At 33.3% G+C, this 17,989-nt stretch overlaps 1 protein-coding gene across 1 annotated transcript; it reads left to right on the forward strand.

Moving 5' to 3' along the window:
* The first annotated feature begins 11,254 nt into the window (after window positions 1-11,254).
* On the forward strand, window positions 11,255-14,062 carry LOC120351243 (heterogeneous nuclear ribonucleoprotein C-like). Its single transcript, XM_039427708.1, has 3 exons — window positions 11,255-11,382; window positions 12,370-12,524; window positions 13,908-14,062. Exons 2-3 carry the CDS (start codon window positions 12,380-12,382, stop codon window positions 14,045-14,047), a joined length of 285 nt encoding a protein of 94 aa, XP_039283642.1. The 5' UTR covers window positions 11,255-11,382; window positions 12,370-12,379; the 3' UTR covers window positions 14,048-14,062.
* The last annotated feature ends 3,927 nt before the right edge of the window (window positions 14,063-17,989 follow it).

The raw sequence follows: 17,989 nt of genomic DNA on the forward strand, positions 1-17,989 counted from the left end.
AAAACAGCTTAGTACAGAAATTTTTACTAAAGTAAATGAAACACAGCCATCGCTAATTGATAAACAATATTTAGAATCTACTTTGCAGAAATTGACTAGTTCTTCATTAACAAAGGAAGAGTTTGAAAAACGATTATCTGAAATGGCGAGTGCAATAAAAGCTAATATTATGGACGGTATTGAACAATTTATTACAAAAGATGCCATTGCTATTCTGATTAATCAAATTGCAGAAAAGTATGCAACTAAAAATGATATTGGAGATTTTATTAAGAAAAACGAGATGGAAGTCATTGTGAAAAGCGTTCATGATTTAAATAGCTGAGGCAATTAAAAATTCGGAAGAGGGTACTGTCATGAGACTGCAGTGTTCGGCTCCATTCATAGATTATCTTAATTTATTCATACACAGGATAGCACATGATATTGTGTCCAGATATGCCCGGGTTAGTTTTCATATGAACTGGATAGAGGCCAAACAACATAACCTTACAGAAAATCAGGTAGCCGAAATAATTACAGAAAAAATGGGGTTAGCACAGTACAAAGGGGTCGTATTGACCCCGAAAACATAAAATCTCAAAAAGACTGGTAAGCGGTGTAACGCGTAGCTGCAAAGATCAGAGTGCAGATCATGGTTTCACTTTAATCTGGCAGTAGAGTACGCTCGATCAAAGGAGAGTTTAGAAAGGTGTTGTTTGAATTCTCCTTCTCTAGCCTTTCGTAACGCAAAGATCGCTGCACAGAGAGAAGCATATGGTTTCACTTTAATCTGACAGTATAGGAACGCTCGATCAAAATGGAACTTAGTTAGTCGTTGTCTGTATTCTTGCTTCACTCGCCTTTCGTAATAGAGAATAGCAAAAAAGGAATTTAGAAGGAAGGGTGCCAGTAAGAGATGGAGTGAGTAAAAGAAGGAGAGAGCAGATGTGCCATCTGGCTAGACGGGTGAGTTGCTCAATCTCCGACTGCTACTTGTGAGAGACAGAGAAATAAGGGGCGTATCCTGCCCTGTCAAAACCTTGAGCCGAGCGCTGGGTTGTGCTAGCCATTAAGTGTTTGTCATCACCATCATGATAAGGAAAGTGCGCGAGGATAAGGTAAGGATAAGGTAGCACGCGTTCTTATCCATTAAGTTAATACCATCAACATGTTGATAAGGAAAGTTTGTGTAGCACGCGATGTACTTTCATTAAGCACACACACTTGTCACTTGCCTCCAATCGCTCAAGCTAATAAGATCAAAAATGAGTGATAATTTTGATTGTACAAGTTTCAATGAATTCTCAATTGAATTCTCAATTCACCTAGTCAGGTGGAAAGCAACCATTATTATTAAGCATTAGATGTAGAAATATGCATTCACTTTAATTTGACAGTATAAGTTATTAGATGTAGAAATATGCATTCCGTTTAATTTGACAGCGAATGGATTCACTTTAATCTGACAGTAGAGATTTTTCCCCTCAAAGGGAAATTATTTTTTCCCTCACTCCCCTTCACAGGGAAATTATTTTTTCCCTCACTGAGAGAGAGAGATCACTCTCTCCTTCTTCATCCCCCTCGTCCTCACTGGGGGAGGGGAAGATTAGATTAGATTAGATAAGATAAGAGAGAGAGGGAGAAGGAGAGGGAGAGAGAGAGGGGGGGGAAATCTATTTTTAGAACACCCCCCACCCTGCGGGCGGGGGGAAGGGGAGGCGGGATGGACGAGGGGGGAGAGGGGGGAGGGGATTTCGAGCAAAAAAGTCCGTCTGAAGTCTTGAAATTCATCTACTGCTCTAGAACTACTAAGATTGAGTTAAGAATGTTTCTGTATCCTCATTCCTCAGTACAGCTGATGATTCGTTAATAAACTACGTGAAACCATGGTTCTGTTTTAAAGTTTTTAATAAATTTTCAGTTAAATTTGACAGTATCCTTTTTTTCTTATTGTAGAGTGTAATAGGGAGGAAAAGAGAGAGGATGAAATTTAGACTGAATATAAAATTCAGAAAGAGAGCGTTTGAAAAATGGATCGAAATATAGTGATATTTTAGTAATGAATGTTATCAATTATTATCCATAGAGACAGAGAAAATCGGAGTGAGAGAGTGTAATAAGGTGACAGAGAGCGAGAAAGAAAATTGAGTGATGGGAATTGAGAGGGTTGTTATCATCGAGCTTTTGGAAGTTTACTATTCCCATGTAAATCCTCTCCTAATGATGGATCACAAACTTTTTTATGGTCCTTAGAATGAGAAAAGGTGGACAGTGATATGGGATGAGAATGAATGCGAGAGAGAGAGAATAAGGAGTTTGAGTTTTGGATGAGGATGGACAGAGAGATGAATGGAATGAATCATGAATATGAGAGAAAGAGAGGAAGAGTGTGGGAGTGGCAAACACAGATAGAGCGAGAGAAATAGAGTAAGATACGATAAGGGGGATAGAGTAAGAAGATGAGGGGGAGAGAGTAAGATAGAGGATAAGGGAGAGAGAGATAACAGATGAGGACCGTAAAAGGCAGTCACATTGAAGACGTATTCAGAGTCGGGAAGAAAAATGAGGCGGCGTTTTGCATTTAAATTGAAATTAAAGAGATCACGAGAATCGGCAGACTAGATGAAGATGGAGTGGCGCCAAGGTAGATCGAAAACTTAAATTGGCAAAATCGGCTCGTCTCTCACAAGTGTTGCTTCTCATTCAAATGTAAACTTTTTAATTTTCCAGTCTGTGGTGATGGTGGGTTGTTCCTAAAACAGTGCTGGCAACTTACAGTCACCAATCTTGCAATATCCATTTTTGGGGGGATTTGGATCTTGATAGAACCCGGAAGTCAATAGGGTCCATACTAGTCGATCTGTACTCTCATACAGACCTAGAATGATTTGCTATCAATAGATATTAGATAAGTTTGTACATTGCCAGATTTTTTTATTTTTTATTTATTCTTTATTGCTGTTTTACATTCATATTTATGAGTTGAAAATAGACATTAACACAAAAACAAGATGAAAATAGATAAGACAATTTCAATAGGTTATACTTATGACTACATAGCTATAATGCATATTATCTACTTATATTAACATTTAGTACGGTACATCAGAGTTTTTGTAGGAAAAAAAGAAAAAATTAAGTGTATGAATTTAAGCCCCTCGAAAGCAGAGCTTGTGTGTAGGAAGTTCCGATTACAAAAAATAATAATCATTAATGACTTTAATAATATTAAATAGCTTATCATAAAAAGTTTATATCAAAAAGTATATAGGCCAAGGTAGTATTAAATTTAATAAAGTTAAGATTTTTGAGTGCAGATTTTAGTTAGAATATAGACTTTAGAATGGTTTCATTTTCTAATAAAAAGACTTTCAGCTCATGTTGAGTACAAGGTGCATTTGGTAAGTAAGGAAAAGTTCTTAATTTGTTATGAAAATATTCGGCTTGCCTTTGTCCGATCAATTTATTTTTAAAAACAAAAAATTTCATAATTTTTATTAGGTACTGTAATGAGAAAATACAACTCAGTAATCGGAAGACAATCCAGGAGATTAAATCAGCGAATATTTTGTGTTTGGAAGAAGAAAATGTCATTTATCTATAATAATAATAATAATAATAATATCTATAATTTAATAGTAATACGATAAGTTTTTTGTCTTTTGTACTCTCATACAAACCTGGAATGATTTGCAATCCATAGATATCAGATAACTAGTACATTGACAGATATTTATCATTTTTACTGTAATGAGAAAATACAACTCAGTATCTTCGAAGACGATTCAGGAGGTTGAATCAGCTACTATTTTGTGTTTGGAAGGAGAAAATATTCATTAATTAATAATTAGATAGTATCAACTTGAATTAACTAGTATTAACTGGTTTCATATTGAGATGAAGTATTATTAGAATATCATCTATACTCACTTGATGGATGGTGCAGCCTGCAGCGGCATAGTTGTATCTCCCCCAATAATTTTAGCAGGGTCTCTCCTTTAATCAGGATTCAATAATCGGTTGAATTAAGTAAAAATACGATGAGTTGTCTTTTTTGACTTGGGGCCGTTTGCACAGTGACTTGAATCAGCTAGCTGGTGTCTTGAACTCAAGATGAACCATATTGAAACAAACGAGATTTCCAGTTTCCAGAAATCCAGTTTGAAATAAGATTTCGTTTAAACTGGCACTGTGCAAATGACACTTAGGGTCGTTTGCACAGTCAAAGCTTAAACTGAATTTAATCAGCTGGAGGCTTAACCTCAAAATAAAACAAATCATAACAAACGAGACTTTATACACATTTAATCCAGTTTAAGTTGGAATTTAGTTTAAACTGGCACTGTGCAAACGACACTTAGACATGAGCACTAAGAACAGGTTCCAAGAACTAGAGGGTCATTGTAATAGTAGATCAGAACAACGTATTTTATTATTTATTTATCTAGATTATTGCTTAATTATTATTAAATGAAAATCCTAATATATCCAATAAATTAGTATTTATCCAGAAATTTCTAATTTATTTCCATCTGCAGATTATTGCTGTTACTGTTCACTTTATATTAAAAATAAGATAATAAAAAAAGGATGTCATCTTATGAAATATCTCGAAACGGTCGAATCATTTAGATTTAAATGATTCACTGTATTTCTACCGTATAAATCTGAACTTTCTTGTTGAAGATTATGCACCTACATGAGCTCTGGGCTTGTACGTGGGTAGCTAGATTGATGATGATGATGAGGGATGCTTAGACCTACAACTTTAGGTGGCTTCTGATTCCGAACCACCTGGAAGTGATTTTTCAAACTCATAAATAGTATTTAGAGGAGTTCGAATCTTAAAGTGGTCTAAATTGTTGCACTGTTTCATGATTGTAAGCTTTATTCTCAAAATGTATTTGAATCAAAAGTGGAAATTTGTTTTGGTTTTGGATAATTTTGGCTGGTTTTCACATAGTAATAGTAGTCTATAGAAACCTTGTTTTACAGGCCTTGTAATATGTAATTAGGCCTTAATAGGTATTGTAGGCCTTCTTTACTTGGAGCAAATTTTCCATTGAGAGGATTTTTTTCCATATTCCTATTTTTTCCAGATGGAGTACATTCATTGCAAAAATTGAATTATTATGATCAATTTCCTAATAGCCTCACTGCATGTCATACTTTTGCATCAATATAATCAGAATTATTATAAAATGATTACTTTGGAGAGCAAAATATTACAAATAATTAAATCAATCCAAATGCAAGTCACTCGGTAGCGGAGCTCTTTTGAATAATAAATATATTTCGCTCCATTTAATTTATTAGGTTGCGAACAATGTGATAGAATACTAACATGCTGTTGAATAATGTAAATTGGTTTAGATTAGCTATGCAATGCACGGCATTGCCAATATAATCCTATGCGAATGTGTGGCTCTGCAAGATCAATTTTCAATCAGAAGTATTTAACAGTAATCCCTGCCTTGCGGTTGGGACGGGGTTTACACGGTCGATTGTAGGTCGCATGCGGCAACGGAATATGATTAACGTGCCTTGTGTAAACCGGTATGCCACAAACAAATAATATTCTATGGTTAACTTGAAATCTCATTCTCTTCATTTCCTCTGGATGTGGTGGATTGAGCTCTGGGGAATTTTAATATTAGAAAAAATTGTTTTACAAGTCAGTTAGACATAGATAGTCTGTAGAATGATTCAGTACCTATGATTAATAAGTAAAAATTACATACATATACTAGTAGAACTCACCAAGAGAGTAGATATATCTGATATTATGTGACTATGTAATAGCAGGGATTTTAATATTGAAGTATTTTTTATCTTTGTTAATAGAAATAAAGTGGGAATAGTTGGTACCTTTTTTTATAAAACACTCTTTACTTCTTTTAAAAATAACAAGTAAGTTTTATATATTATCGGACCATTAATTGCAAATGCTTCAATAATTTAATCAATACTGATGTTTATTTATTTTTAATTTGCTCCTGGAAACGGTATACAATCTTACATGTATTTATTATTGGCAAACATCTACTGAGTTTTTCTGAGTTTTACTTAAATTTCTCATTTTCTCACATCTACTGGTACATTCTCAGTGTTTCATGTGCTTTTAAAAGTCTATAAACCCCTGAAATTGAAAATCTGCAATGTATGATTTTCAACGTAGGTAGAATAATTGAAAAGTTGAGTATGTTTATGCATAATAAGCTCCATTCAAACTCCATACACCGTAGTAAAGTCATAGAGAAAAAACTGTTTAACTTGATCTGTCCCTATAGTTTCTGTACCTACTTGATGAATAAGCGAATACATCATCACCGATCATCCCAATATTAGTTTTTTTACAAAATTCCTATTCTTTGTTATCCAATCTTTCTAAAAAAAATAGTTCAATGTTTTCATAATGACAATAAAATATCTCTCTATTGGAACAACAAAGACGATACGATATCAGATAAAACTTCTCAAATTTTCTTTGTTCATAGTTCACTCAATCCCCTATACTAGTTTTAAGATTTGAACTTTCTACTAAAGTATGCTTCTCAATCCCGGAAGATAGACGGAAATGCATGTTCACCTCAAATACAGCCTTGATTACAACAATATATACTTTATACTCAATTCAAAATAAATAACAAACAAATATATTTCATACAATTCCTTTTTTATAATTTTCAATTCTTGTTTCCCATAGGCTACCCTACTGTGAGGGGACATTTGAAAATAATATGATAAAAGAATGATATAATAAGAGTTTGAAGTTTAATAAGTTTTTCTCCAATTTAGGTAGAAATGGATCTGCGTTCAACAATATAATTATTATAGACTACTAATGAATACTAAAGTTGGTTTCCCACATAACAGTGACAGTGAACAGTGAAAAAATAATTCCCATAAGTTATAATGAAATTATTCATGCTTGCTCGGCTGGACTGGACGGCAATAGTCAAATTGGAACTCTTATGGGAATTATATTCTCACTATTCACTGTCACTATTGTGTGCCAATCCATCTTTTAGTCTTATACACAAAGACTACCTTTACACAAAGACTATATTTTTGAGTTTATACTGAATGATACAAAAGTAGGTATACTATAGAAGTATACCTACTTATATATACAATCTATATACCTACTAAAATATACCTACCCTATATACAATAGGGCTACTTGATTTGTTGATAAATAAATGATAATAAAAAATCCGTAGTTATATAATAATGTCATAAAAAATTTTGAAAACTAAAGAGTACTATTGAATTATTTTTATCAGGGGACCGAGCTTCGCTCTGGAGTGTAAAAGCATAGAAAATTTGTAACGAAAGATTGAATTTATAGTTTATATTTATTTATTCATTTTCTCAGTCGTACAATTATTTTTACAGTTAGGCTATATGAGGAGGCACAAAAGGCTTATGCCCAAAACTGTCCCTTTTCAAAATTATACTACAGTCCAAATCAAAATCTAGGTTAAGCTACTATCATATTCATCAAAATAATAATTCATCCACACTTCAAAAAACAAACACATCATCAATTACAAATAGATATACTATGAATTCGTTTTAGAATGATATACTATGTATGCTACAATATTTGCTAATATACTATGTACTATTCTACACTAACAGCATCTAGTTAGGTACTATTTTGGACTTTTTGAAGTGAAAATGTTTCTTAAAAAGGAGAAAAATAAAAATAATAAGTTTTTCTTGCTGTATTATTTTTCTTGTAGGATCAGCTGAGGAATATCCCACACATGCACTCGTTCACTCACTTCCATTACGATATCGTCAGACTACAAAATTCCCAGCTGTTTTTTCAAGGACGTATTTATCCTTTTAATGTCCTTCAGCGAGTTATCCCTGGGTTGAGACCTAGTGCAATCGAATTTTGATATCATGAACCTACTTTGTTCCAAATTTCGTGAGAATCGTTGGAGCCGGTCACATACATTATATAAACAAATAAACAGAAATTGCTCGTTTAATAGTAGGCTATAGGATTATTATTAATCTAACAAACTCAAGAGTTGGAAAGTGGTCGATGTATCTGTATATTCAAATTGAGCTTTCTTAAGTGATTAATAATAATATAGCAGTAGCCTAACCAAAACTATATAAATTAAGCTTTCTTCAGTGATTGATAATAAATAATAGTGTAGCAACCAAAACTATAGTCGACTGTTGTATGGTAATCCAGCTTAATACGTTGGTACGTCCCCCCCCCCTAAAACTTAAAACCTGAGAGAAACGTTTCACCAGGAAATGTTTCAAACCAGAGAAAAAATACTGAAAGAGATCTGAAACAATGACGTGCGACTAGTTGAGAGAATAGGATGAAAAAGTGGCTAGCATACTGACGATTCACTACAAATTGTCAGCATGCCTTATGGAAGTAGAACAACGCGTCCCATATAATAAATACTGACTGGAAGAGCGTTGTGTGAGCTAGTGTGATTCACTTAACACTGTCAGCACGCCTTATGGAAGTTAACAAATGCGTCACATTTAACCAATACTGACTAAAACATGCGCGGGGTATGCTAGTGTAATTCACTACAAATTGTCAGAAAACCTTGTTAGAATAGTACCTGAGCCTCCTATTTAACCAGTGCTGCGAGATTGGTTGGTGGTGGAGAAAAATCGCCGGTCTATGTTTTGGCGCGGTATTGCGAAATAAAGCGCCTGAAACCAAAAACGCTTGAAGGGTTATCGATGCCTATGCATTAGCAGAAGCTCGTTCCAGTGTTTTCTGTCTCCTATTGTGCTCTATTCGCTCAATGAGCTGAGATAAACTGCTGCACGTTAGCAACAAATTATCTCGTCTGAAATTCTTCAGCTTTTTTAGCCGTTAATCGCCCGTTGGTCCGTCAATGGTAACTGACAATAGACTGCAGTACGATGAATGGGTGTGCACACACTACAGCATCTATGGTGCAACTTTTATCTGCTCAATTGATGGTGTGGGTGTGGACACACTGCATCAACTATGGTGCAACTTTTATCAGCTCACTTGATGTTGTGGGCGTGGACACACTGCATCAACTATGGTGCAACTTTTATCTGCTCACTTCATGGTGAGGGTGTGGAAATACTGCATCAACTATATGGAGCAACTTTTATCAGTTCACTTGATGTTGTGGGTGTGGACACACTGCATCAACTATGGTGCAACTTTTATTGGCTCACTTGATGGTGTGGATGGGTGTGTACCAACTGTATCAACTATGATACAGCCCAGTCGGCACACAGACGTATATAATACGTCAAATTTATGTATTAGCCAATGTCAATCAAAGTAAATAATACGTATAACATTGATATTGAATACGTCCCATTTACGTATAAATGTCCCGACTTTTCATGTATACTATACGTATTTCTTGATATATATATATATATATATATATATATATATATATACAGGGTGTTTCAGAAGTAGTGTCGAGAATTTTAGGGTATTGTACCTGGATGCTAGGAGACTACAAATGTCATATTTGAAGTGTCCAAAACTCAGCGGTTATCCTTATAGCTGCCATTTTGTTTTGTTCACTTAAAAATTTTTATCTCAAGTACGAAATGTTGTATTGATCTGAAATTTGGCATGAATATTTATGCTATAAAGACTCAACTATAAAAAATAAAAAAAAAATTTTCGTTGAAATTTTTCAAAATGGCGGCCATTTTAAATTTTTGATGGCGAATATCTCGAAAACCGTCCATTTTACAGAAAATTTACAAAAGACAAAAAAGTTAGCAAATGTTTTCACGATTCCAATGATACCTAATTTATTAAGATTGGTCGAAGAATAAAATCAACCTACAAAATTCAAAATTTTAAATCATTCCTGGACCGAAAATCAAGTAACGAAGCAGTGTGTGATTACCATAACCTTATCTTTTGGACAACATTAACATTTTATCAAAATTTTTGGAGAGAAATAGTACAGGCTCAGCCTAGTTTTTCCTCCAATATCATAATTTATTGTATTATGATTATAGTTTATACAATAAATGAAAAAATTATACAATTATAAAAATAAAATATAATATCAGATTGTGTACGGTATTTTTTTAAGAATTAAATGATGAAAACTTCTAAGGCTTATAATTATAATAGTTTTTCAAAATGAACTAAATAATATAATATCATATTGTGTACGGTATTTTTTTAAGAATTAAATTATGAAAACTTTTAAGGCTTATAATTATAATTGTTTCTCAAAATGAACTAAATAATGTAATATCTGATTGTGTACGGTATTTTTTTTAAGAATTAAATGATGAAAACTTTTAAGGCTTATAATTATAATATTTTTTCAAAATGAACTAAATAATATAATATCAGATTGTGTACGGTATTTTTTCAAGAATTAAATGATGAAAACAATGAGGTAATATATCATGAAATTATTTAGGATAAGTTTAAAAGAAATATGATGGGTCATAAAAGGGGTTGAGGTGCTGTTATGTTTTCACTTTGTTACTACTGTACCGGTACTTGTGTGTAGGCTTTCATGATGTAACCTTTCTATAAAGCTACTATGACAATGAGAGGAAAAGTTTAATCGAAACTTCAAACATGAACATTCTCCTTACAATTTTATCAAGGATTTCATAAGATATGAATAAATAATGATAGTGGATTAAAACTTGTTATTGCTTCTTCTTAAATTATTCAAAGTCATTCAAGTAATTTAATGTTTGAAGGATAGAATAGAAAAAATGTATTAGGTACTGTACTATCTTGACCGCTTTGATTTTAGCTAAATAGGGAAAGATTACTCCTGTAAATAATGAAAAGCATGGGGAGGGGATAAGGCAAAATGCATACATTGCCTACAAGAGTGTATATTGGGATTAGAAAAGAACTCATCTTCTTTTTTATCTTCTTAAAAATACTTTTATCTGTCATTTTTGAAGCGTGTGATTTATTGAATAATTATTGTGAACTAAAATAGGTTTGAATCTCGCGCATATACCGTCAAGAAAGCAAGATACCAACTGAGAAAGTTGAAAGCTGAGTCATCTGCGAATATCGCATACATAAATAAATATCTGAAATCACTAGTGAAGCATTGAATTAATTTTTTTCTTGTTTTTACTTCTATATACTTATAACTGGATATTTTTCTATAATCCAGTAACTATTTGAAAATATCAAACACAATCTTTTATCAACGATGCTTCGACACAGGCTTCGATCTAGAAGACAGTGATTTGCCGACGACGCGACGACAAGAAAAATGGCGGATTGTTGACTATTGTTTACCGAAATTATTATTCCGGTTATTGGCAAATAATAGCAATTAATTAGTAATTCTATTTATTAAAACACAGTTGAAACTGTGAAAATCCGTATACTCTTGCTGGCTGTCAGTTCTGGTAAGGTTTCGTAGTATATTTCACTTTTTTGTCAGTGTTAGGTTAAGCGTGGATTTTGGCGTTTTCCATCCTATATTGAAATTACAACGTTTCAATCCGTATTTTATGTTAAACTATAGCTTTGTTTCAAATTCAAAATAATATATCATAATAGAAATAATATGTGTCCTGAAAACTTTTTACATTTGAGTAAGTCACCCAAACGAATATTGTTAGCTCACTGTTGGTTTACTGTGCTAGCAAACAATGTAATTGGATTCTTTAAGATAATATAAGGATTGTTTTGTTTAATCTAAAGCTCAAACTATATATTTTTTTAGCTGAGATCTAATTTTCATTAATAAAAAAAGTTATTTTTCTAATGATGAAACTAAGAATAGGCTAAATTGTTCTTGCAACGTTCAAAACAAGATATTTTTCTCTCGTGTTTTGGATGGAAACGTTAGTCGTCGGTCCCGGCTACTATACAGTCCTAACATCATGTCAGAGTTCCTGAAATTAATCAGTTGCAACCTGTAAACTCTGACCTAAGCCAGCCAGGTCACTTTATATTATTATTAATTTTTAACTATCATGAAATCTTTAATTGATGTAATATGATATAGGCTAGCTTGAATTATATCTTTCATGAAGGCCTATCATGCCCCATAGTTCAATTTCTTGCCGATACGATTCGTACCCAAAATGACGTCCGATTGACTATATAGATTGACGTCCGAATAATGCTTATATAGACAATTGTGTAGTATCGTTTGTGGCTGCCTTCAGGTTGGCCTACAAACTAAATTGAGGCGGCCATGTTTATGTATCTATAACCTCGACCTACAACAATATGACGATTTGGACCCCGATCTTGAAGTGTTTGGTGAGTGAATCACGGTTCAGTTCTATAAACATTGCCCCCCTACCACTCTTATATTAGCAATATATCAGCACTATATTGTAGGTTGAACATGAAAACTTGAAACTTTTGTTTCTGCTTTTCAGATTTTGAAAAATGGGTGACGGAGAGTATGAAGGAGCAACGAAAATAATAAGAGATCCGAGCACTGTCAAGTCTCGAATTTTTATTGGAAATACTCCATCAAATGTTACTAAGAAAAATCTTGAAGATATATTCTCTCCTTATGGACAAATCATTGGTGAGTAGATAGCGGGTACTGTATACTGATAACATTCCTTCAATATGTAGAACGAATCTTATGTAAACTGTTGCCTTCATAGACAAATTCCTAAACTATGCATGAAGTCACTGTACACCTATGATTTTTATTAAAAGCTAGGCTACCTGAAGTTTATAAAATAGTAGAAGGTTCTCCGGATCATTACCTCGTATCATCGGCTGAAACACTGTCCACCAATCTTCAGGATACTGAAGATTATAACAGTCTATAGTCACTATCTGTTTAGTTCGCTGTTACTGTTGAGGAGAGGCCAACATACCTTTCAGCAAAGTGGACATGTACACAGTCACAACTCAAGGAGGAAGAATGACATCGATTTGCCTCATGCCAGACTGACTTGATCACATAGCAGCTTCCCCGTCCGGGCCCAGATCTTCAACAGGAAGCCGGTTTACTGTATTTTGGTGAGCTGAAGGAAAATATCTTTGAGAGGGCACCTTGGGAGTAGCTTGTGAGTTTCGCACTCCACTCCCTACATGAAAAAACAATACATTGATGAAATTAAAAATACAAATATAAATTGTCACTTTTTATTACTATTCATATCAGAACCTAGTTTCGTGGCTTTACCATCTTCAGCTGTCTTGTTTGAAGATGTGGTTGGTGAAGCCCCAAAACCAGGCTCTGTTATAGGCTACATTTTGAATACATAAATTATATTAGGTTGATTCGCCATTAAATTGTCTTTTATCGTTAGGGCTACTCTTGAATAGAAATAAAGATATAAGTTAAATCTAGGTTCCCTTTTTCAAAAATGTTTACTCACAACATGTTTCGGCTATGATGTCATTATCAAATTAATAACTTGATACAAGCTAATAACATGTTTCGGATATGATGCTATTATCAAGCTAATAACTTTACTTGATAATGACATCATAGCCGAAACATGTTGTAAACAATTACATAAGTTACATGAGTAAACAATTTCAAAAAAGTACTTGGATTTCTATTTCTATATTGAATAAACTATAAAAAGTGGTTGACAATTTATATTAATTTTTCAATAAAAAAATCTTTTTTTAAGATCGATTTTGTCAATAAAGATTCAAACAAGATCTTGAATATGCAAAAGGAGCATCTGCTAACAACTATGAAGGTGGAAATGAAGTATATTATAGAGGAGACAACGCATTCAAATTCAAACTATTATTGTTAAAACCATTTGAAATTTTCTCACAAACTACAAAAGTGCATCTGTTTACATTCAAGAATATTCTATGTTTATAATTCCCATTACAAACATCAAAATTGAATACCGGTAAATTCACAGAATTCTTTGATTTTTTTTCATTCTCTTTATCTATTAAAAACTAATTCAATTATCTTCATTGCTTTCAGCTATCGTTTTGAATCGTGGTTTCGCATTCCTTCAATTTTCCAACGAGGATAGCGCTAATAGTGCTATCGAGAAAGAGTGTGGGACCATGTGTGGAGGAAAGAAATTGGGTACGTTTATTTTTTCGTTTGTACTTCTATAATTTATATATATCTATACTATTGAAATAAATACGATTATTACTATCGGCAAAGAAGAACATTGTTTTCATTGACTGTACAATTTCCTGCAAATTGTATGTGATTCTTGAAGGCAATGGCCGTTTTCACACATTGACCAACATTATTAATTCAACGTCATGCCAACCAGAATGTCCTCTGATTGGCTATTTCTCATCAATCAGCTGATTCTCTGCTAAAGCTGGGGTTTCGTTTGTGCGTAAATACCGTCGTCGACCACGACAGTGTGAGGATCTCAGATTGGGTAGATTTCAGTTTGACTAAATAACCTAAAAGATTGTGTTCAATTATGTTTTTTTAATTGGGGAGATTGAGTTTTTACTTTTTTATACTTTTAAATGGCAATATGTGATATTATTAGAAATGTTTGTCTTGATTAATAAACACAAATAATTTATAGTTATTTGATCAGCTGTTTTAGCACACTTGAAATTTAAATATATGTTGACAATATGAATGTTAACAAATATTATTATTATCATCAAACGAAAATCTAAATTTAGGGCCGGTTTCCAAGCTTGGGATTTAGCTAAGTCTGATGCCCGGTTTCTCAGTTGTTTCATAAACTGTTTATCCATTCAATAACTTTATTGAATCAATAAACATAAGAAATGCGTTTCTAGAACGCTCCATAAACTTATTGAATCTTTAAATCTCTCGATAAATCATATGCCCGGTTTCTCAGTCGTTCCATAAACCGTTTATCCATTCAATAACTTTATTGAATCGATAAATATGAGAAATGCGTTTCTAGAACGCTCCATAAACTTATTGAATCCATAGATCTCTCGATAAACTATAGTGCCAAAATCCAGCCTATTAATATTTATGGAATGGATAAATTTGTCAAATTTTTGGTTGCAATCAAAAAATTAAATTACAAAATAGAATTAAAATTAGTCTAGATCACCAGTATTTTAAAAACAAAATAGAATCAAAGTTGCACCATATTTAGCATTGATAGCCCTTATTTGGTGTCAGCCATCTTGTTTTGGAGACATCAGCCAAAAGATGCCAGTACCGTAGGAAATAACCTCACAACAAGAAGCATGGAATAAACATCCAAGATTTGGTTGGTAACCATAGTCACCATAGTAAGCATGTATAAAGTTTGTTTACGAAAGTGGCTAGTGTGGGATCATGCCATGTTGCCACCAGATTCATTGAACAGATAAGTTAAATCGTTCCATAGCTATGGATTCTATAAATATGTTTAAGAAACCATTAAAAGTTTATTGAATCGATAAAGTTATTGCATCAATAGCTATAGCGTTGTTTATTGAACGAAATAGTGCCAAAATGGCCTTCATCTTCAATCGTAAGTTATACCCATTTTTATGGTATAGTAGATACAGTGTTATCGGATAGGCACGGTAAACTGTCGGTCCCGGCTGAAGTATGACATTCGTTAGGCCCATTGACGGCTTAAATTATATATTCAGGCGGTGGGACCTTCCCGCAAGGGACTCCCCACCAACAAAAGCCATACGAATTTACTAGTAGCTGATACAGCACTTAGAATAGTATATAAGCTCTAGTAATTAAGATTCTTTGTCTCACTTCTGTATTTTGGGCAGTCACTATGCCCGTTTGTTTCAACAATAAATCTTTTTAAAAAGGATGTAACGTGTTCCGTTTACTTAACTGTAGACGGACTTAAAAATTTTCACCTCCCTCAAACCGGTGATTTGAATAGAATATTATTATATTCTTCTCTCACTGCATCCCATGCTATGTTCTTATATTTTATCAAATATTTATCTGAATTTTTATTCTCTATTACAGTTTTGTAATTCAGGCAGATTTCTACTAATTGATCTTTTTCGACCTCTGCAAAATTCTTGCCACGGTCTCGTTTTTCTGCTATAATAAAAAATAATTTATGAAAAATGTCAGTACTGTAGAAAATATCCTTCAGCTTAAACTTCACAACAAGCAGCAAGGAATAAACAACCTAGATTTAGTTGGTTACCATGGCTACCATATAAAATTTGTTAACAAAATGTGCCGGTTTGGAATCATGCCATGCTGCCAGATTTATTGAACAGATAATCGTTCCATAGCTATGGGTTCTATAAATATGTTTAAGGAACCAATAACAATTTATAGAATCGATAAAGTAAATATAAAGAAAATAAATAAAAATCTCAGTACCCTTTTTTAAAATATTTTATCACGACATGTTTCGGTCATTTGTGACTCCAGATTTCTGACTCCAGCTGTTTAGCAGAAGTCTCCGGGTGATTTACAGCATTTAATTTAGATTTTCGTTTAATAATAATAATTCATTCATTAGCATTTGAATAATTGCAATATCTCAGTGATTTACATCTCTAGATTGTCAACAATGCTTGTCGTCGTCGACTGCGGAAATTTACGCTCAAACGAAAATTCACCTTCATTCTTGGTGTCATGAAGATCAATTTCGGCCGACAATCGAAAACTACTCTATTTACTCTAACTTCACTATTAATCAATACTTGAACTTTATGTTAATCTAATAACGTCATGACGATTATAATTATTGATTGTCATTGTTGATTGCAGTAGTCTCGACTATGTGAGCTCCCATTATATTTAAAGCGAATTAATTCCATACGCCAATCGTGGATGTATTTATTTTATATTCGCTCACATCACTTTAACGAGAGTGCTGAATGATGAAATATGCTAAAAACATTCCATCCAATTATCACACGTCTTGAAGTTTTCAATGTGCGAGTTGGAATGTCAAATTTTTAACATTGAATCAATTTTGTGTAATTCATTCATTTTTAATAATCTCTTCCCATTTTTTGTTTCTCAAATACACTCATCTATATAATAAGAGAGAGAGACAAAACATCTCAACTTGTGGATTGCAACTTGTGGATTTTACCGGAAAAACGGGAATGATTTAGATCTCCAAATTTTGTTCATAGATTCTAAAAATATCAATCTCGTGCACCTCGAAGCCCAAATTTCAATTTTCCTTCTAGATTTTTCACTATTAATGTTCAAATTTCATTTATGGGACATGAATACATACCATATGTTAATATAGAACTATAATCTAGAGAGACTACCTCTTCGAAACAGATGGATTAAATATTGGCAACGGAATTAATAATCAGTCATTAATATTTTGTCAGGTTGGCATGAAATTAAGAAAGGTTTCTATACAAGATTTGAGTTCTGTCACTTTACTAGGTTAGCACCAAGTTTAAGAACTTATCTATATTCAAGGAAAGAACTGGCTCATACACGTACGGGATAGGAAAATTATGTTTGACGCATTAATTATCACGTCTTTACTACTGGACTGATTAACTTGAAATTCTGCATATAGATTCTTAACTAACCGAGGATGGTTCTAGGCCTATTTCAAACTCTTCAAGATTCCACTCGGTCAAATTTCCAGTTTGTCAAGTTTTAAAATAGACTCTTGCGGAGCACGGGTTACCTGCTAGTATAATATAATATTTGATGTCATGAATCTATCAAGTTTTCTGATAGTTTCATTATTTTGGAGTAAAGTTGGATTCGCACTCAACCGTGACAGTGAACAGTGGAAATATAATTTTCGCATGTTCTAATTGGACTATTCCCACTCAGCCTGGCCGAGTGAGTATGAATTATACCATAAGAGCTCATGGGAATTATATTTTCATTGTTCACTGTTGTGTAAGAATCCAGTTCAAGATTGGGTGCTGTAAAGTTAAGTAGGATAAGGGAAGACTCCCACATATCAGTATCAGTGAACGTGTCCGGTACAGTGAGAATATTATTCCCATAAGTTTTAATGGGACTATTCATACTCGCTCGGCCGGGCTCAGTGGGAATAGTTCCATTAAAACTCATGGGAATCATATTTTCACTGTAATGTTTACTAGACTTATGCCCGATCATGATATTTGAACTAGGTC

Source organism: Nilaparvata lugens, chromosome 5, assembly GCF_014356525.2.
Source record: "Nilaparvata lugens isolate BPH chromosome 5, ASM1435652v1, whole genome shotgun sequence".
NCBI lineage: Eukaryota > Metazoa > Arthropoda > Insecta > Hemiptera > Delphacidae > Nilaparvata > Nilaparvata lugens.

Bases quoted from the DNA above. Each gene is read 5' to 3' on its own strand.
- LOC120351243 (XM_039427708.1), top strand. From the start codon at position 12,380: ATGGGTGACGGAGAGTATGAAGGAGCAACGAAAATAATAAGAGATCCG. The intron at 12,525-13,907 runs GTGAGTAGATAG...CATTGCTTTCAG, and splicing joins TCCTTATGGACAAATCATTG to CTATCGTTTTGAATCGTGGT.